At 41.7% G+C, this 21,656-nt stretch overlaps 1 protein-coding gene and 1 long non-coding RNA gene across 2 annotated transcripts in view; one reads left to right on the forward strand and one right to left on the reverse strand.

Moving 5' to 3' along the window:
* Nucleotides 1–1,415: 1,415 nt before the first annotated feature.
* Nucleotides 1,416–19,513, reverse strand: LOC111718689. Its single transcript, XR_002769201.2, has 2 exons — nucleotides 19,012–19,513; nucleotides 1,416–2,439 (listed from the first exon to the last, which is right to left on the reverse strand). It is a non-coding gene; the product is annotated as an uncharacterized LOC111718689 (long non-coding RNA).
* The window catches only part of SLC12A4 (solute carrier family 12 member 4), a 55,546-nt gene continuing 51,485 nt past the window's right edge, over nucleotides 17,596–21,656 (forward strand). Inside the window, exon 1 of the mRNA XM_031950235.1 lies at nucleotides 17,596–17,780. Within this exon, the coding sequence (XP_031806095.1) occupies nucleotides 17,657–17,780 (124 nt within the window). The 5' untranslated portion in view covers nucleotides 17,596–17,656. The remainder of the gene's footprint in view (nucleotides 17,781–21,656) is intronic.

Raw genomic sequence — 21,656 nt, forward strand, 5'->3', positions numbered from 1 at the left:
GATAGTAGTTGTATGGGACGGTATCAACCACAAAAACAATCAGAGACTCTCAGAGTAAGAAAAAGCAAAAAAGGGTTTATTACGATCTCCTGAAAAAGGACATCTTCCATCTGGCGAGGTGTTTGTCAGTAAAAGGAGCTCAGAGTAAAAACTGCAAACAAGATTAAATAGTCTGAACGCAAAAGCCCCCAAATCCCCCAAACCCCCCCATCCATTCTGGCCCTTTTTCTCCTTGTTTGGGGGAGTCTAAACCCAGAAATCTATCCCAGAGACAAAAGAATACAAGTCAATAATAATAAACTCTTAATTTAAATTTCCCTCAAGAACTGCTATACAAGCAGATATCCTCGGATAAGAGAATTCAAAGCCATCGGCACCTTTAAAAAAAAGTACTTAAATGCTATTAAGAGATGGTGGGAAACAGGAGGGGACAAACACCTGCAACTTTTTTAGCTGTAGCTCCATTTGTTAGTATAAAGACTCCAATCACAGTGAAGGTAAGAGTTTAAAGCTATATTCCCATGAATGTCTCACTCAATTTATTCTACATAGTAGAGATAAAAAGTAAAAGTATTGGTGGTGTTGGAAGTAGTAATAATAGTAGCAGGGGTAGAAATGGTGGAGGAGGAGGAGTAATATTAGTAGTGAATAATATTTATAGTGCTTTAAAATTTTCAAGGCATTTCACATATGTCAACAACTGCCCCCCCTTAGGGTCCCTTTGGCTTTATGCCTCAGGTGCTGCCTCCTTAAACCTACAGACAGAATCTGTATCATTGTGTTAATTATCCCACAAGAAAATTTAATTAGTGGATGCAAATAAATGAATTTCCCACCAGGGGTCACTCTACTTGAGCTATAGCCCAAGCTTGTAGTTGTAGTAGACCCATGGCAAGCATGAGCAAGAGCCTGCAGGAGCTCAGGTTGTCTTGGTTGCTTCTCCAATACCAGACTTACTCGAGACTAAATGGGACTGTGATAAGCCCTTCCCTGAGCAAACACAAACTTAATCTAGGGCATCGATTCTTAAAAACAAGGGGTCTGTGAATAGATTTCAGCATATCTGTAAATTTGAATTGAATTGGAAAAAAATATATATTAATTACTTCAATATTATTGGTTTCCTTTGGTAATCCTATGTACTTTATTTTATGCATTTAGGAACATTATTCTGAGAAGGGGTCCAGATTACTAGGAATCTGCCAAAGGGAACCAAGACATACAAAGGTTAAGAACCTTTGACCTAAGGGATGAAAAGAGACATTACTCAAAATATTAAAATGTGAAATCTCCTTTCACTATCTAGCTCAGAGCTCCCATCCAACAGTGAAAATCCTCTTTCTTAATTTATTTCTCTATATTCACAAGTGATTTTTATAGTCAAAACAAGGCAAACTGAGGCACAAAATTCAGCATACAATTTATTCAATCTCAGCTTCTCCTGCAGGGCTAAGCCCTCAAAATGGAGAATAATTGCTACATTTTTTTAGTTTTTTGTAAAGCACAGAACAAAGAATGAGACTTCATAGTCAGGAAACAAGTTATGATTGGTTAAAAGAGCTTGATATCATATATGGTAAAAATCAGTAAGATTGGGGGCTGAAGAGTGGGGGACAACAAGATCAGTAAGAAATTGGGAATGAGAGATTAGCCCCCCTCCTTCTCTCCTGTGACCAAGAAATGTTCGTTGTTTGATTCTGCCTTCAAGGTTAGATATAATGGGCCAGACTTCTTTGGATAATAAGCCAGACGTCCTTGGAGGATAGCTTTGGTGGAGCAAAAATTCTAGACATGACTCTCTGTTGTCCACCTACACTCTTCAACACTATTATATTTTTTGACACAAGAACAGAACAGTGATGAACAAGAGAATTGAATTTCTCAGTTTAACTCATTACAGGACCACTGAATTTCTGAACTAAGTTCTGAGACAAAGAATCATGACTTAAATCATGACAAAATCAATCATTGCAAATAGGATCAATAGAAAAAATAAAACAGAATCAATCTGATTACTTCAGATTCAAAGACTCAGGACACTGTGATCAGTTTATCACACATAAAAAAAAACTGAAAAGGAAAGTAGCTCAAATATGCCTTTGTGGGAACATTCCTTTTCAGTCATATTCAACCCCTCCTCTCACCTTCCTATGCAATTTTCAGGTTTGGAAGGAAAGAATCCTAACTGCAGCTCCCCAATGCTGGTGGAAAGGGAGGTATGCTACTCAGCTCAGACCCAAGAACTAAAAGGGGAGATGAGCTTCCCCAGCTGAACAGGATCACAACAGCTGGCAATTTTGGCATCTCTGTGCTTCTTCTCCCATCAAAGCTTCCAGCTACTTTCTTTGCTCCAGGTTTTGATGTTCTCACGCCATGTCTTCTGGCCAATGCTGTGAGGAGTACCCGCATCTGGTTCTTATTCACATTTTCTTCCCTTTCCTGGAAGTCCAAATCATAAGATTAGAAGGAAGAAGACACCATCACTGCCCTTATTATTAAAAAAATTTTTTTTTAAATCCCTTTCTCCTATTTTCTGATTTCTTTTCTTGACCACAGATAAAGAAGTCAGAGCTGATGAATTTTCCATACCAGGATCATCTGAAGTTGGGATTATTGTTGTTTGGTCCTGTCCAACTTTCTGTGATCCCATTTGGGGTTTTCTTGGCAAAAATACTGGAGTATTTGCAGTTTTCAGCTCCAACTCCTTTTACAGATGAGGAAACTGAGGAGAAGAGGGTTAAGTGACTTTCCCAGAATCACATAGCTAGTTACCATAAGTTAAGCTCTTTCAACATGGAATGGAACACCTCTGGAGGGAATGAGTTCATTGATGTATTGCCATCAAAGCTGAGGAGGAGGGAGCAGAGGGGATTCTAGGTCAGGTATGCACTAGATCTGATAATCTCTGAGGTCTTCTCTGACCCTTTTGATCTGTGAAAATATATAGAGAAATATGGAGTGAAAACAACCAAGAAGGATGTGGAAGACAGGAATCAGAAAAGAAGCATTTGTTAAGTGCCTACTACATACCGTGCATTTTACAAATTTTACCTCATTTGGTTTTCAACAACCCTTGGGAGGGAGGAGTTATTATCATCCCCATTTTACAGTTGAAGAACCAGAGGCAGAGATTTTAAGTGGCTTTTCCAGCATCATGTAGCTACGAGGCTGTTCTGACTCCAAGGCCATTAACTCTATCTACTGAGTCACCCAGCATATGCAGTCCTAGGAAAGTCTTTGCTTCTGGTTAGTTGCTAATGTTAACATAGCACACTCTGGAATTATCCCTAGCCAAGAAAAATTCAGCATCCTGCCCTTTTCAGGCCAGAAGGCCATCAAAAAACAAATTTATTAATTAAACTCCAAGCATCTCTGCTCAGAGAAAGAAGAATCCAAAGGCACACAGACCTATCCTGCTTTTGAAAATCTCTCTGACCCAAAGCATTTTCATAACTCATAGGGTTCAAGATCAAACCCCAAATTCCATAATCAGGATTAAACAAGAACACAAAGCTTAGGTCCTAGTTCTGATTCATCCAACAGCATAATAACAACTTAATTTCCGGTGCACCTGGGAGAATCATTTCCCTAAATCATCTGAGCCAATAAGACTTCTTTTGTTGAATTATTCAAGAGGCTCCTGCTCTTCCTCTGATCATTACCCTAATCAATTTCAAGGAGCAATCCTTCTTAGGTGGATCAGGCCTATATTTCTTTAAAAATTGATTAGGCCTTTGATCAGAATGAAGCAAAAAGATTTTGGTGCAGGGCACTGTCTTTTTAGAATTAAATCCAGATAGTTTCTTATTCATATGAAAACAAGGACTTTAGACAAAGATACTGAGAAAATGTGATTTAAGATTTCTGAAAGAGGGAAAAAGTTGGACCTTTGTGTATTTCTGTGGCCCAGTGTCTGACATACAGTAAGCGCTACATAAATGCTGCCTATCTCCATTTACTAGAATGGCATAGTAAGATTTGCAATAGAACATTCTCTCCTACAATGCCATATTCATCCCCATCAATAGGGAGATTGAACAAGTTGAAGATGGTTCATGAGAGGTTCATAATTTACCATTTTTATCCTTAATACCGTGGGCCTTCTCACCAAGTCCTTACACTGCTCCTCACTGGGCCAACCCTTGGCCAGGACCTCACCCTAGGACCAAGAGGAGCATCTCCAGTTCTTCTTCCTCAGATCCTGACTCTGAGGCTGACCATTTCCCAAGCAGCAGGATCCCTGCTCCAGATTCTGAGTTCTCTGTCCCTGAACTTTTTTCTCCATGTTGTTATTCGTTCTTTGAAGTTCGGTAAGCAATGTCCTCAAATTCCCTTCTGAGGGAAAACCCACAGGGCCATGGGCTTTGCTACAGGATGCTATTAGGGCTGGCAGAAGGGGAGAGAGAAGAATTTCCCCTGTCCCAACCCTCTTGCTGCATCCTGCTAGAGATGCTGTTTTAGAATAGACTCCCTTGAATGGATGGCAACCTCTGCCAGAGTCAGTTCTCCGGGTTTCAATTTATCAAGTGATTCTCATTTGATCACATCAGTGAGTGGGTGTAGAAAAGTCAGTCCACAGTTATAGAAAATTTCCTCGCCTCTGTCTAACCTCAGGGGAGTTTCCTGGCCCCTTTCATATGCAAATTTGGCCAGTCTAAAAAAAGTTTTGCCTTATACCCTATAAAATTGCAAAAGGGCCAAAGTCTGAATCTCTGTAATTCCATCAGTTGGGCTGTGGAACTCATCCCCTGATCCTTCCTCTCCCTCCCCAATTCCTTAAGTTTAATTGGTCTTTTCATAATTCAGAGTTAATAACAAATTCAAAAGAAACAAACCCTGCAAAGAAATGAGGACAGCTTTGAAGGGAGAGCTCAATATCATTCAGCCATGTGACACAGTAGTTCAAAAAAGTCAGTATGACCTTAGGCTTTTATTATGAGGCGTAGAGTTCTTCAGATTAGAGAGAGAGGAGTATCCACGTGCTCCACTCTCATCAGAACACATTTGGAGCACTGAGTTCAGTTTTGGAGCCTTCATTTTAAGGTAAAGTGAAGGACCCTGTCCAGAGAAGGATAGCATGGTGATGAAGAAACAGAGAGCTGTATAAGATGTATCTGTTCAGAGTATGGGTAAAAACTTTAAGACATCTTGGGGCCAATCAATCAGTAAGCACCTACTGTATCCCAGGTACTGTGCTAAGGACTGGAGGGAAAACAAACAAACAAATGAATTAAACTAGCCCTGCTCTCAAGAAACTTATATTTAATCGGGGGAGTTAAAGTGTAAATATATACATATATATATATATAAACACACACACAAAAACAATATTTAGAGCTATCACAAAGTAAAATGGGAAAATTTTCCAATTAATGGAGTTTTTTGAGTAGAGATTGAATGACCACTTCTCAGAGATAATTAGAAAGGATTCTTATTAAAGTATAGATTGAACTAGGTGACCTCTTAGGTTCCTTCCAGGTCTTATATTCTATGAGGAGAGAAGTCTGGTTTGACCTTCTTCAAGGAATCGTGGCAATAAGCTCATGGCACTGTGTGAAGGGGCAGTGTGAAGCACCTCATTCTCACATTTTAGTTCCACATAATAGTCACTATAGGGCAGCATCAAAGCAGAATCCAGGGCAACCTTCAAGTGAATTACAACAGACAAGGCCAGACAATTCTTTTTTCCCCCTCAATCGTATTTTATTTTTTCCAATGCCTACAGAGATAGTTTTCAACATTCATTTTTATAAGACTATATGTTCCAAATTTTTTTTCTCTCTCATCCCTAAGACAGCAAACAATCTGATATAGGTTATACATGTACAATTCTTTTAAAGATATTTCCATATTTGTCATGTTGTGCAAGAAAAATCAGACCAAAAGGGGAAGAAAACATGAGAAAACAAAAGCAAGCAAACAAAAAAGGTGAAAATACTATGCTTCAATACACATTCGGTCTTTATAGGTCCCTCTCTGAATACAGATGGTATTTTCTATTCGGAATTGTCTTGGGTCTCTATATTGCTGAGAAAAACTAAATCTATCATAGTCGATCATCTTGGTATAACTGTGTACAATGATCTCTTGGTTCTGCTCATTTTCATGTAAGTCTCTCCAGGCCTCTCTAAAATCATCCTCCTAATCGTTTCTTATACAACAATAATATCCATAACTTACTCAACCATTCCCCAACTCATGGGAATCCACTAAATTTCCAATTCCTGACCACTACAAAAAGGGCTACTACAAACTTTTTTTGCACATGTGTGTCCTTTCCTCTCTTTTATGATCTTTTTGGGATACAGATCCAGTAGTGATCCTGCTGCATCAAAGGGTATGCAGTGTTTTATAGCCTTTCAGGCACAGTTCCAAATTGCACTCCGAATTTCACAACTCCACCAACAAGAAGGCCAGACAATTCTTGTAGAAGATGATTCCTAGTTTTATTTACCACTCTTAAGACCAAGCAAGACCTGCCCGCATCATCTAAGCACAAATCCAATCCAGTAAATGAGGCTAAGTAAATGGAAGAAAATGCAAAACGCAATGAAGAAATACCTTGAAGTGAGAAATAACCAAAGAGTAAATCCAGAAGAAGAGAGTAATTCTACAAGTATAAGTAGAATCTCAGAAGAAAAAAAGAATAGAAACAAGAAATACAAAATGGAATAGTTGGGCAGGAAGAAATGGGAAGATACATGAATAGGTTAGAATATATGGAAGTAAAACTTACCTAAGAACTGAACGCCCTAAAAATTTTAAGGAGTCAAATAGAAAATAATTCAAAGAAATAATAACTATTAACATAAAATCAAAAGATTGGGAAAACCCCAGAAAAATAATAAGAAATATACTATTAAAAACAACTGACCTAGAAAACAGATTAAAGATTGATCATTTAAAAATTACTGGACTATTTGAAAATCATGGCCATAAAACAACTTGGATATCATATTTCAAGAAATCATAAATGTAAACTGCTTAGATCTCTTAGAACCAGAGGTCAAAGTAAAAATAGAATACACTGGTCACTTTCTGAAAGAAATCCCCAGATGAAGGCTCCCAGAAACATCGTAGTCAAAATTCAGAGTTTCTAGGTCAAAGGAAAAAATATTGCAAGGAGCCAAAAATAAAATGTTCAAAGACCAAGATGCCATAGTCAGGATCATACAAGACTTGGCAGTTGCCAGTCTAAAATAGAGGAGAGTTTGGAATATGATATTCAAAAGGCAAAATATAAGGACATATTTCCCTATAAGGGAAAATAGGGATTTTTAATGAAATAAAGGATTTCTGAGTATTTTTATTTAAAAAACCCAGAACTGAATAGATAATTTGAAATGAAGAAATCTAAAGAATATATATATATACATATATGTACATGTATGTATATATGTATATATATCATATAGATAGCCATCTGAGCATTTTAAATGTATGTATAAATTGCTTATACACTAATGGATGAGAAGAAACAAATATTTTCTCAGAACTCTCATGTCTTCAAGAATCATGGAGAAAGTTGGTTATGACAAACAGAAAGCCTAAGAGTGTGGTTTTATATTGTTTAGATTGTCTTAGGAGAACACAGAAATGGGAGGGAGAAGAAGCATTCATTATTAAGTGCCAGACACTGTGCTAAGCATTTTACAAATATCTCATTTAATCCTTACAACAACCACCTTGTGAGATTTCTCATTTCAAAGTTAAGAAAATTAAAACAGGGGCAGCTAGTTGGTGCAGTGGATACAGCACCAGCCCTGAAGTCAGGAGGACCTGAGTTCAAATCTGCCCTCAGACACTTAACACTAGCTGTGTGACCCTGGTCAAGTCAACTCCAATTGCTTCAGTGAAAGAAAGAGAGAAAGAGGGGGAAAGATGGAGAGAAAGAGAGAGAGAGAGAGAGAGAGAGAGAGAGAGAGAGAGAGAGAGAGAAAGAGAGAAAGAAAATTAAAACAGGAGATTAAATGACTTCCCTACACAGCTAGTAAGTTTCTGTAACCACATTTGAACTCAGATCTTCCTGATTCCAGGTTCAGTTCTATTCAATGCACTGGGTTCCATGCATTGTACCAGGCTCAAAGTTCTATTCACTATACAACCTAACTGCCCCTATGGAGGGATAAGAGAGTTGAGAAAAAAAGAAAAAGGGAAGGAAACTTATTCTCTCATAATAGTAGGGGTATATGAAATGAAGAGTATTCAAAACATGGAGGAAGAAATGAGCATCCCTGGAAGATTCCTTTGCTTGGTAATCTTTTATTTTTTTCATCTTTCCCTTAATTGCTTATAATATTCTTCCCAAAAAATCCAAAAAAAAATTTGTTTTTTAATAAGCAAAGGATTCCCAGACAAAAAAGCTAGGGAAATCAGTGTCTGCTAGTGATGGTGCAATAATGAGAAACAAAAGGAACTTCCAGCCAAGTGTGTGTGGCTTTGGAGTGTGGCTCCCTAAGAGGAAGACAGTTGTAGGGGAAAGGATACTATTAATCTTAGAGTCAGATGAGCTGAGTTTAAAAATTGCCTCTTACATGCTACCATAACTATGATGGGCAATGTGGGCTTAGTCCTAGGCACTGTTTGCTAAATTTAGAACAAACTGACTTAAGATGCTGCAAGATGCTGATGGCAGGGGAGGGAGTAGTCTTGGCTTTCCTGGGTGAAGAAGGGAGTGTTTATCTTTTTACCTCATATGGGAATGGGTGCCTTTCCTGAATCTTTTTCCAGATGCAAAAATTCCTAGTCATACCTCTAGCTTTAGGCAAACTGTTTAATTTTTTAAAGCCTTAGTTTCCTCATCTGTGAGAATGGGGGTAATGTATTCACACGATTGTTATGAGGAAAATGATTTGTAAATCTTATTAAAGTACCATATAAATATCAGATATTAATGTTATCATTATTATTATTGGGATATAGACCTAGTAGTAATCCTGCTGAAGAAGCCTCCAAATAGTTCTGGGACAGGATATATCTGGAAGGGCTGGCCCTGCTTTCTATTCTTGTTTTTAACTCTACAATCTGTCACATCTCCTGGAGATAGAATTGCTTTGCAGTAGGGAACAGTGGCTCCTGGGTAGGTTGTTATATAAATCCACACAAGGAATTAACTGGAATTTGGGAGTTCAAATTATTCCCCAGAATTTCAGTTCACACTTTCTAGGTCTATCCCAGACACACACAGCCCTAGGGTGAGGCTTTACTCTGTAAGTGAGAATTGGGGAAGGTTTTCTGTGAGTTCACATCTGTTAGTATGTGGGTGTCTAGTGGAATCTGAACGGTTAGTAGGATGTGTGAGGTAGATCTGAGAAGACTGGCCACCTGGCCTGGAGACTAGATAAACTGGGGAAAGGGGAGAAGAGGGATTTTTCCTTTAGAATAAAAATTTGAAGTGGAAGGGACTTTGGGAATAATGAATATCATCTTCAAATGAACCATCTCTACAACATTCCTAACAAGTGTTCACTTTATTTCTTCTTGAATATCTTTAATGATTGAGAATTAATTACATCCCAAGGCAGTCCATGAGGCTATTAAAGAACTCTAATTATTTTTCCTCATATTGACCCAAAAACTGCTTCAAGACTCAGCTCAAATCCCTATTTCTGTAAGAGATCTTTTCCTGATTCCCTAAACTGCTAATACCTCATTCAGAACATATCTTGAATGTACACAATGATTTGCATGTTGTCTTCCATATTAGAATGTGAATTCTTTGAGGGCAATTCCTGCCCCTAGTGTATTTATGCCCAATATATCTTCTTCTTTTTGAGTCGTTTTCAGTTATGCCTGATGCTTCATGATCCTACTTGGAGTTTTCTTGGCAAAGATACTAAAGCAGTTTGCCATTTCCTTCTCCAGCTCATTCTACAGATGAGGAAACTGAGGTGACCCAGGTGCTCAGAGTCAGATGACTAGTAAATGAGACCAGATATGAACTCAGATTTTCCTGACTCCAAGGTTGGTACTCTATCCACTAGATGATCTAGCTGCCCCAAGGAAGGAGGCTTTTAAAAAAGTATTTTTAGGTTATACATGTACATTGATTTTTAACACATTTCTATATTACTTATGTTGGGAGAGAAAAATCAGAACAAAAGGGAAAAATCACAAGAAAGAAAAAAAGGTGAAAACTGTATACTTTGATCCATAGTCAGTCTCCATGGTTCTCTCTCCAGATGTGGATGACAATTTCCATCCAAAATTTATTGGAATTGTTTTGGATCACTCAATTGCTAAGAATGGTTAAGTCCATCATGATGGATCAACACACAATCTTGTTGTTACTGTGTACAATGTTTTGCTGGCTTTGCTCGCTTCACTCAGCATCAGGTCTTTCTGAAACCAACCTGTTCATCATTTTTTATAGAACAATAATATTCCATTACATTCATATGCCATAATTTATTCAACCATTCCCCAAATGATGGACATTCACTAATTTCCTGTTCCTGTTCCTGTTCACTACAAAAAATGGGCTGCTAAAAACTTTTTTGTGCATGTGGGTCCTTTCTTCTCTTTTATGATCTCTTTGGGATACAAATCCAGTAGTGACCCTGCTGGATCAAAGGGCATGCAGAGTTTTATAGCCCTTTGGGTGTAGTTGCAAATTGCTCTCCACAATGGTTGTATTAGTTCATGATTCCACTAACAACTCGTTAGGATTCAATTTTCCTACATCCCAAGGAAGGAGGCTTTTAAAGGATTCTAGGATTCAGATTTGGAAGGGAATTAAGAGATCATCTGATTCAATACCTTCATTCCAGAAAGGAGGAAGCTTAGACTCAGAGAGTGTCAGTGACTTCCCCAGAACTACTGCCAGGAGCAGGATTCAAAGCGTGACTTCAGTTTATTATTTTTTCTCCTACATCATTCTCTTTGCAACTGGCACTGTATAAGCTATGGATTATTTAATCACCCACAGGCAGGCTGGGCTGGAAATTTTTGCTCTTTGTTGACAAGTAATTGTTTGCATAATCTTTTATAGATGTCATTACTGCTGGGGTTTACTTTTATTTTCCTTTGAAGTCAAGGCCAATCAAGAGCAGTAAGAAAAGACCTGTTGGAACGCTTTCAATTTTTCTCAGGAATAAATCATTCCTCCCCTCTTTTTCCTTCTCTGCCTCCTCCTCTTTCTTTTCTTTCTTTTCCCATGTAATATTTATTAAAAACAATAAAAATAGACAGCATTTATAGAGAGGTGTGCAAAGTGCTTGGGATATATTAGAATTTAGATACATATTTAGGATATATATATATATATACGTGAGTGTGTGTGTATTTATATATATATTTGTAATATATATTATATATAATATTTATAATATATATTTATATATTATTTATAATATATATAAATACACATACTCTGTTTAATCTGCATGCAGTCTTCATAGTTCTTGTTCTAGATGTGAATGACATATTTTCCATTCCGGTCTATTGGAACTATCTTCAATCATTGTGGGAAAAAGTCTAACATAGTTGATCATCACAGAATCTTGCTGTTATTGTGTACAATGTTCTCCTGGTTCTGCTTACTTCCCATGTGCTTAAACTTTGGAAAAGACAGCATGATTTGGTAGAAAGAACACTTGAGTTGATGTCAGAAAGATCCAGGTTTAAGTATTGGCCTTGCCATTTATTAGTTGTGTGGATTCAAAGAAGAAAGTTAACCTTCCTGAGCCTCAATTTCCCAATCTGTAAATTGGAGATAGGGAGTTAGGTGGTATAATGGATAGAGTTTGGGGCCTTGAGTCAGCAAGACTCATCTTCATGAATTCAAATCTGTCCTCAAACACTTTTTAGCTCTGTGACCCTGTTTGCTTCAGTTTCTTCATTTGTAAAATGAACTGGAGCAGGAAATGGCAAATGACTCTAGTATCTCCGCCAAGGAAACCCCACACAGGGACACAAAGAGTCAGACACAACCAGAAAAGATCCAAACAACAAAAATTATGCACCAATTATTATATTTTAAGGATTACATTGGAAGATAGCTTTGAGTATCTCAGTGAGGATGCAGAGAAAGCTAAAAGCAATGCCTGCCCTCAAGGTGTTCACAATCTAATGGGGGAGAAAACATGCAAACAACTATAGACACACAAGATATATATATATATATATATATATATATATACACACACACAAAATAACTTGGTTTTTTTCCTCTTCATTTAGCAACATAAATAAATTTGGCAACTGGGAATATAGCACAGGGAAGAAAAAGAAGAAAAATAGAGGGAGAGAGACCAATGAATATTTATGATGGAAAAGTTGTGAAGTTAATGAAATAATTGTATGTGAAAATATTTGCAAAATATCATGTTAATATGCATTGTTTATTATATTATGATGGTGGTTATTATTATTTAATCCTTGCATCAAAAACTTGTGCATGACATGAAGGACAGTAGCCTTTATATAGCACTTTAAGGCCTGCAAAGGATTTGATGTATATTGTTTCATTTGATCCTCATAACAATCCTGGGAGGTAGGTGTCATGATTATCTTCATTTTACAGATGAGGAAACTGAGGTAGAAAGAGATTGAGTGACTTATATGTGAGCCAGGATTTGAAATAATGTCATCCTAATTCCAAGTTGAGCCCTTTCGCTACTGAGCTATCTAGGTATCTACATTTGGGAACTTCTTCTGGCTCATCGACTCCATTTAAGCAATATGATATCCGATAATGTTTGTACCTAACTCTTTGTGTAAGCACAGGCTTTTTTAGAAAGCTCAAACAGGGCTGCTAGGCTCAGTGGAAAGAGCATCAGCCCTGAAGTAAGAAGGACCTGGGTTCAAATTTAGTCTTCCTAGCTGTGTGACCCTGGGCAAGTCACTTAACCCCAATTGCCTCAGCAAAAAAATAAAAATAAAAAAGATAAAATAAAAAAAGCATAAAAAAGGAAGAAAGCTCAAACAATGAACAAGTTGCTATATCCACCCAAAAACAAAACAAAATACAACACAAACCAACAATCAGAATTCCCCTTAGGGCTTGTGGACAAACCTCCACTAGAGACCCAAATAGACTCAGTCACTGGTAGGTAGGACCTTGCCTATGAGGCTTTTCATAGTCCCAACAAAGGATCCTGTGGGTCTCCTCATTTGCCTTCCCTTGCGGGGCTCCCCCGGACACCTGGGAAGTAAGTATAGCACTGGGTTTTTTAAAGCCCTGCTTCAATGCAGTGCAGTTCCCCAGACTCCCCAGCAGATGGCAGTGGGTCACTACTCCCATAGCTACTCCAAACCCCACCGCTGCCATGGCTCCAGGTAGCATCTCTCCCCTCGGATTCTCCAGCAGATGGTGTCAGTGACCGCTCCCACAATCGCCAACCGTTCCTTGGGTGTTCTCAATAGTTTGGTCTTTTCATAGAAAGCTCCCCTCAAAGGGAAGGCTGGGAGTCGCAAAGCTTACAACCCAGGTCCCCGGTCTTGGCTGGAAACGCTCTCTCTCTCTGCATGTCACCCCATGACAAGCAAAGGACTCTGCTCTGGGTCCCTCCCCTGACCTCTGACCTCACAGGGGTCTGTTCGGTGATCAGGAGCACCCCTCCCCCTCATTGGGCTTCCATTCCCAAGCGATGACCTCCCTTGCCCTAAGGATGTGGGCCAGGTGGGTATTGCCTGTATCCTTACTTCTTATAGGTCAAGCAGCTTGGAAAATCTCCCAAGTTCCTCTTCCCTTCTCTCTTCCCACATCCCACATCCTTCGGCCTGTGATCCCTCTGGAGTCAACTGGGCAGGGGCTTTCAGATGACCCGGGGCTGCTCCCTTAGTACTAGGTGTAGGGCTTGTGGTACTGCTCCCCCCCCCCAGAACTGCTTTCCTGGAAAAGAAAAAATATCATACAACCCTCAATGGGAGTCCAGTGTTTTGCACCATTCTCAAACTGAGAATATCTGTCCCCAGAATAAAGGAGAAGCCTGGGAGTAGTTAAACATTGGAGTGGGATGAGTAATCAGAATCTTTTCTAAGTCCTAAATTGTACTTTCCCAATGTGGTTGTTATTTTCTAAATTGGAATTTCCAAAATTTTCACATTAAAATATGAGAATGAAATTACTCTCCCAAGACCAATATAAATAACTTGGGCTTAATATTAAAGATTGGATTCAAAATAACTTTTAAGGTATCATTTAACTCTGTTGTAAGAACCAACCCTTTGCTCCAGCTAGACAAGCTCTTCCCTGTCCTCTGCTTAGATTTGTGTTTTCTTGTCTGCCTGGTATCTCTCCTCCTTCTTTGCTGATCCCAATCTATGACACTATCTGGGTGACCTTGGCCCCTTCCCGTCTCAGTTTTCTCCAACTTAAAATCTATGATCCTCTGAGTAGGTGGTCTTTGAGAAAGCAGCTACAAGTCTGCCCCAACCTTCAAAGCTTGGCTTAAATTTTGCCTCTTCTCTGAACTTTTTCATCTTGACCAGAAAAGATTTCTCTCCTCTGAATTCCAGCATTTATTGTCATTCTATACTGCTTTGTATAGTTACTTATCGTTATGCGGTAATCTGTCTTATCTTTTTAACTAGACTGGAAACTTTTAAAAGATAAGTACCTGAAGTTTCTTTGTGGACAAGGAAAATTGGACTTCTAAGTTTGGCAGGTCCCTTCATCTCACTCAAACTCAGTTTCTGCCCGGTAAAATGGGTTAATTACTTCCAAGATCCCATTTATGATTTTTTGCATTTTTCACAATTCCCTAGTACTGGACCTTGGATACAATAGGTTATTAGTATTTTACCAAACACTCGAGTGTTTATTGTGCACCTCTCCCTGCGCTGGGCACTGGGGAAGATAGAAAAAGTAAATAAATTGCATCCCCTGAAATTATGAATGGAGTTTATCAACAAGGGAGAGGGGTTTGGGACTTGTGGTGATAACTTGGGTTGTTCAGTAGATTTACATATGAGCTTCTTAATATGGAAAGTCCTTCTCCTGGGCCAGATCAAAACCCATCCACATTCTTTCAACTTGTGTTAGTTTTGTTCCTGTCCTTGACAGATGGCAATAATAACAGGTGACCTTTACATAGCAAGAATGTGTATTTTTAGAAGCAAGAGCATGTATTTGGGGATTGGGAAGTGGGGGGGGGGGTGGAATCTGACATTTACATAGCACTTTAATGCTTGCAAATTGCTTTATATGAATTATCCCATTTGAGTCTCACAACCCCAAGAAGCATTATCCCCATGTTGGGAAGTTGAGGCCCAAAGATGGTAAATCACACAATAGAGGCTTTAGATTTAGCCTTCTGACCACAATGCCTCTACAAAGAAGAAAACAATACACGATGATTAGATAAGAGAAGTGAGGGATAAGAAGGCCATTACTGATTAGGAAGGTCAGAGAAAGTAATGGTTTTTGAATGGGGCCTTAAATTCGAGCTGGGATTTCAAAAGGCAGGTGGGATGTGGAATAAGGAGGAGGAGCAGGGAGGAATGGCATCAACAAAAGCAGAGGCAGGATACCTTCAGAGATGTAGTCCAGTATGGCTGAATCCTACTAACACACATGAGAGTCATCGAGATGAGACTGGGGACCACCAGACTCTGAAGGTATACGACTGCCAGGCTAGGGTTTCTTATATCTTGTGTGGGAGGCAACAGAAAACCATAGATGGGCTTTGAACTGGAGTGATACATCCAGTGAATGGCTAAAGAAGAATTCATGGGACTTGACACATTTATACATCAAGGAGTAAGGAGAAATCAAAGCTATCTCCATTATATCCTAAGTGACTTGGAGAATGTTGAAACCACTGAGAGAAAGGATGTTGGGAGAAAGAACCTGTGTTATGAGAAAATAGATTCTACATTTGAATGTTGAATTAGAGAACCTGGAAGCATTTGGAGATTCAGGATTGGAACATCAGCCAAATTCCCTGGGCTATAGTGGAAAAGCAATCATTCAGAATCGGTGGAGAATGTTGGCTCTACCCGTGTGACCTTGGAGATCTTGTTTAACCTCTCTGGGCTGGTTTCCTCATCTGAAAAATAGGGTTAAACCTCAGTGATTTTCTTACATCCATTTCAGCTTTAAAACTATGATTCCATTGTCTCTCCAGTTCTAAAACTATATGATTCCTATGAGAAATGTGGATTTGGATGTCAATAGAGAGGTAAACAAAGTTTCATGGTTGTAATCAATTTCTTTTCTCCTTGGTAAGGGGATTGAAGAGCTGTAGCATGAAGAGCAATTCCTAAAGGGAGGAGGCCCAATGAAGTGGAAAATTAAAACCCTTGGCTCAGAAATTTACAGACCTAGGTTCCAACCCCACCTGTGATACTCATGATTAAGGGGACCTTGCTTTCCTCAAATGAGGAAGTAGGACCAGATGGCCTCTGATATCCCTGACCTATAAAGGTGGACTCGAGTAATTCTTTATGTGGAAAGTATCCAATGGACCCAAAAAGTGGGCATCCGAGATAGATATGCATTCAACATTTATCATGTATCTAGAGTGATAGTAGAATAATGGAATTTACACTGTATAGATAACTTTAATACAAGTCCATGTTAAATGCTAAATGAGTGGTATAGACTTCCAGGCTTCCAAAGTAACTCAGACTTCATGAAGGAGGGGGTATTTGAGCTGGACCTTAGGTACCGCTCTCCGTGGGAGTTGGGGAGCACAGAGACCCAAGGAGAAGGCCTTGCCCGGAGAAGATAAAGCAGCTTTCAGGGTCTACTGCCTTGCTAATCAGCAATGACCCTCTCACCTCTCACCTTCTCCTAATCAGTAATGACCCTCTCACCTCTCACCTTGTCAGCTTTGTTTTCTAGTCCAGAGGGGCATCTGGGACAGAGGGCCAAACCCGGAGTCTTCAAGCCCTTTATTCAAATCCCCCTTATCCGCTGTGTCCCTGAGAAAGGCAGTTAGCATTTTTGCTCTATGGGGAAATCCCTGCCTCCTGGGGATAGATACACGGGCGCCCCGCCTACGGGCTTCCTGGAGCATTTTTAGTGAGGAAGGAACAATGGGAGCCCCAAAGCAAGCCTGGCCCGCCCCTGATAGCCACTGAAGGAGCAGCTAGGGGAAACATTGTCTCCTCTGCCGAGATGTTCAGATTACGGGGTCATATATCTGTATCCGCATCTGTATCCGCATCTGTATCCACATCTGTATCCACATCTAGATAGGAGCGACTTCGGATCCGTCTCACAAGCACCACAATGATATGGTCAGGAAGGGACTAAGTGCAAGGGCAAGATTTGCATCCAGGTCCCGGATTCAAACCCAATTCTCCAATGCCCCGCGCAACAAGGACCCAAGTACAGAACCTACCCCGGGCCCGGCTCCACCCCGGACATTGCCAGCACGGAGCCCAGCGCGGAAGGGGGGCTCGGACCTTGGGCAGGCGCCCTTCTGCCCCAGTCCAGCGCAGCCCCTCCAGGAGCGCAGTGCGAGGGCGCCCCGAGCCCCGGGTCCGATGGCCTGGCTCCTCCTCCTCCACCCCCCGCCCCTTCCGCCCCCTCCTCGGCCGCTCCTCCGCTCCCCCTCCCCTCCACCCCCCTGGGCGGTCCCGGGCCAGGCCGGGGGGCGGGCGGAGGAAGTGAGCGCACGGGGGAGGAATGCGGGAGGGAAGCGGGGCCGGGGCGGGGCGCGCGGGGCCGTGGGGAGCCGGCGCCGGGGCCGGGGCCGCCGCGGGGATGCCGCACTTCACCGTGGTGCCCGTGGAGGGGCCGCGCCGGGGCGACTACGACAACTTAGAGGGACTGAGCTGGGTGGACTACCGCGAGCTTGGGGACCCCGAGGACTCCGTGGGCTCGGACGGTGAGAGCGCGATCCCGGCCCCCTCCCCAGCCCCCCGACCCTCGCTTCCACTCGCGCCCACACGCGAACCCCAAACTGACCCACGCCGGCGCGCTCGCATAAAGACGCGGCCCGTCCCGCGTACCCACCCACCAAGGGCTTGAAAACTTGCCCTCCGCAGACCCACCCGGGCGCAGTCCGCACCCACACACTGTTAATCCCCGTCCACGCTGTCGCGGAGGAGTCCCACTTCCAGCCCCTTCCACTTCTGGGACCCACGCACACACTCAGACACGCATGGACGCAGATAAATCATCCAGACACCCTCGCGGAAGCTCGCGCGCCTCTGCTTCTACTCCCACTAGCGGATCTCCTTCTCCGCGGACGCGCGGCCACCCAGGGCGGGGGTAGCCGGGATGAGCCGGGGCGTGGGCTGCAGACGTGGCGCAGGGCCGGGCCGGGCCGAGCCGAGCTGGCCTGAAAAGTCCGGCCGTGAAGTTGGCCGGTGCCGCGGGGCTGAAGTTTCAACCTCGCAGCTTGAAGCCCGGGAAGGCTCCGGAGCTTCTGGCTAGATGGTTTGTCCGATATGATCATCTCCCCTTCCCCACTGCCTGCCATCGGCACCCCTTCCGCAGCCTTCCACTTCCCCTCCTAAACTTCCAAAACTTCCCGTTCCCGTATCCTCAGGGCTGGGAGTCTGGCGCAGGCTCGGGGAACTTCTCGGACCGACTACCCCTCTTTTCTTCCCCTCCCCCAGCTTTGGGTGTGAATTCTGAGCCTCTGGGTTAACCTTACCTGGCACTCAGGCTGTTTGTGTGTTCCTAAAGCTGGGGGGAGTGAGGCCGGCACGGCCAGATGACCTTCCCAGTATGGACCACCCCTTCTTTCCGAAACTCTCCTGATCTAAGGATAGATTTCCAGTGAAAGGCAGCTGAAAGGCAGCTTATTTGGGGATTATCTAGTCCACGGGTTTCTTACAAGAAGTCTATGAACTTAATTTAGAAAAAAAACAAAACCACATTTGATAACTTTTTTTTCCAATATAATTGGTTTCCTATTTTATTAAATGTATTTGAAAACATTCTGAGAAGGGGTCCGTGGCCTTCGCCAGACTCACAAGTGTCTGTGATAAAAAACAATTTTTAAAAGTCCAGATTTATATTACCCCTCTTCCCTCATGGTTTAGAGATAGGAAAGTAGAAAACTCAGATCCAGAGAAGTTAAGTCAATCAAGCATATATTAAACACTTACCATGTGCCAGCTATTGAATGATTCACCAGTCACGGAGAGTAACTGACAGCGTCAGTATTCAAATATAGAGCCTTTGACTTCAGATCCTGTGCTATTATCACTGGGTTAGGTTCTCACAGTTTCTGGCCACTTCATTTTCTGGCCCCCCTTCCTGTTCTGAGTGTGGAGGTTTCTCAACAGGCAGCCCTGAGTCAGACCAGAGATTTCCCCTTCTCTCCTCTCCCCCTTCAGTATCACTTTGTCCACCCAAAGAGATTAATCTTCCCAAAATACTACTTTCATCTAGTAATTGAGTTGTTCTTTTGCTCTTAAGTTTCCCATGACTTTCTATTAGTCAGTTTGAAGTTGAAAGAGCTCAACAGGAGAAGAAGGTCTGAACTCAAATCCTACCTCAGACACTAGCTGTTTGGCCTTCAGCAAATCACTTGATTTCTGCCTCAGTTTTCCCAGCTGTAAAATGTAGATATTAATAATCTATCTCATAGAGGTGTTGGGAGGATCGAGTGAGATACTGTAAAGTGCTTAGCACAGTACTTGACACATAGTAGATTTTTTAACCTTACATTTTCAGGTACTAAGTGCTTGGTGCACAAAAGAAATGAAATTTAGCTTACATTTCCACAGCCTTTTAATTTTTACAAATAAAACACTTTCCTCCAAAGATCCTGTGAGCTAGATAATGTCAGTATTTGTTATCACCATTTTACACGTGAAAAAGCCGAAACCCAGAGATGTTGACTTGCTCGTAGTTACATGAAGATTAAATATCGGAGTCAAACTTGAACACAGATATTCTGCCTTCACCCAGTAATTTGGCGTTCTGGCTGGCCCAGACCTACATTTAAAATTTACTTCACTAGATGAATCTTTCTCCTCTATCTATGTCTCTGTGTTTCTCAGTCTCTGTCTCTCTCCAATTTCTTTTCCTCTCCCTCTCTTCCTTCCTACCCCACCTTGCTGCCCTTTAGATACATAGGCCATCCCCATTTCTTCAGTTTCACTCATGCTTTATCTTCCTCTTCTCTGGGAATGCCCTCCCCCCCTCTTCTCTGCCCATCTGAATTCTATTTTCCCTCAAGGTCTGGCTCAAATCCCACTTCCTCTGTGAGGACTTCCCTTTTCTAAACTCCTGTGGCATTGGAGAAAGGGAATGGGAACAAGTATTTAAGTGCCTTCTCTGTGGAATGCACTCTGTTTTTTACAAATATCATCTCATTTAATCCTTATAACTTCTGGAAGGTAAATGTTATTATCCCCATTTTACAGATGAGGAAACAATCTTCCAGGGATACATAGCAACTAAGGGTCTGAGGCCAGTTGAATTTGGTTCTTCCTGGAATCAGGAAGTGTTCTGTCCACTGTGTCTGTCGCCTTGTTGCCTCATCATTGCCAAACTTGACTTAGATCCTATACAGGTTTTATTTTTTCTCCTATCCAGGCAGGTCTTTAAGACCTCCCCAACTTTTAAGTGCCCTAAGGGCAGGGATCTCTAAATCATCCCTTCCCAAATGATGTCTAGCATAATGTCTTGTGTGTGGTAGTCATAAATATAAATGTCTTGATTGGAGAAGTATGTGTGTATGCAAATGTGCATATGAATGCATGTTTATATAGTCATATACATGTGAGAGGGAAAGGTTAAAGATCTTAGGGAAGGATGAACAAATATTGTGATAGACAGGGCAAGGGTAAAACCTTTCCAACTATTCCCAGAATGCCCCACTATAACTGGGATGGAGTAAGACATTCTCCCCCTCTCAGAATGCAAATATATCTTAATGGGAAGGACATTAGAAGTCACTCTCAGCATCTTCATTTTTCAAGTAAGGAAAATGAATTTCAGAGAGAGAGGTTTAATGTTTTACTTAGATTATAGCAGAGTTACAATTTAAATCTTGGTCCTTTGACTCCAAGTGTAATACCTTAGTTGTCATTGACACTGTAGTATAAATGAGTGTCTGAGAGTTTGCCTTGTGCCCGATTGCAGAGGGCTGACAGAAGGTCTGCAGTAAGTTTCTGGGTACGGGACACAGGCCACGGGGTGGGGAGAAGTAACTCACTTATTAACTGTTCCTTTGTTTATGTGCCCTTTGCCACGTTGTCCACCTGTATACTGTATACACACATACACATACATTGTCCAGCTCCCCTTCAGCCTTAAGCCATCCGTCTTCCTTGAGCCTATTTCAGAGAGGAAGGACAGAGGAAAGATTCCAGTCCCCGAGGTCTCAGGTTGGTCCACCTCTCAGAGTTCTCAACCCCACCAAAGGGAAAAAGGGGGGCTGGCAGTACCTCCGGCCTCTGGGGCACACGCATGGGTCTTTGGGGAGTGGTAGGACCTCAGCTTTCTTCTCAGGCCTGGGGGACGAGCCCTTGTGAATGGGTTAGGGGGCTGCCCTCCCGCCATGCTGTCTGGACATCAGAATGTGGCCCCCATCCCACCCTTCCTTCAGATTATCTGGGCCCAGAATCACCTCAACGGGCCTTTCTGGCTCCCCAGTGCATTAGTCGGCGAACTTGCTCCTGGGGTCTTCTTCCCCAGGCTCTCTTGGGGACCCCCCCTTCCATCCAGATGACTGTGCTGTGTCCACTCTGTGTCATATGAATGGACATATGTGTAGCCGAAGCGTCTGGCAGCCTGAGTT

Source organism: Sarcophilus harrisii, chromosome 2 (genome assembly GCF_902635505.1).
Source record: "Sarcophilus harrisii chromosome 2, mSarHar1.11, whole genome shotgun sequence".
Taxonomy (NCBI): Eukaryota; Metazoa; Chordata; class Mammalia; order Dasyuromorphia; family Dasyuridae; genus Sarcophilus; species Sarcophilus harrisii.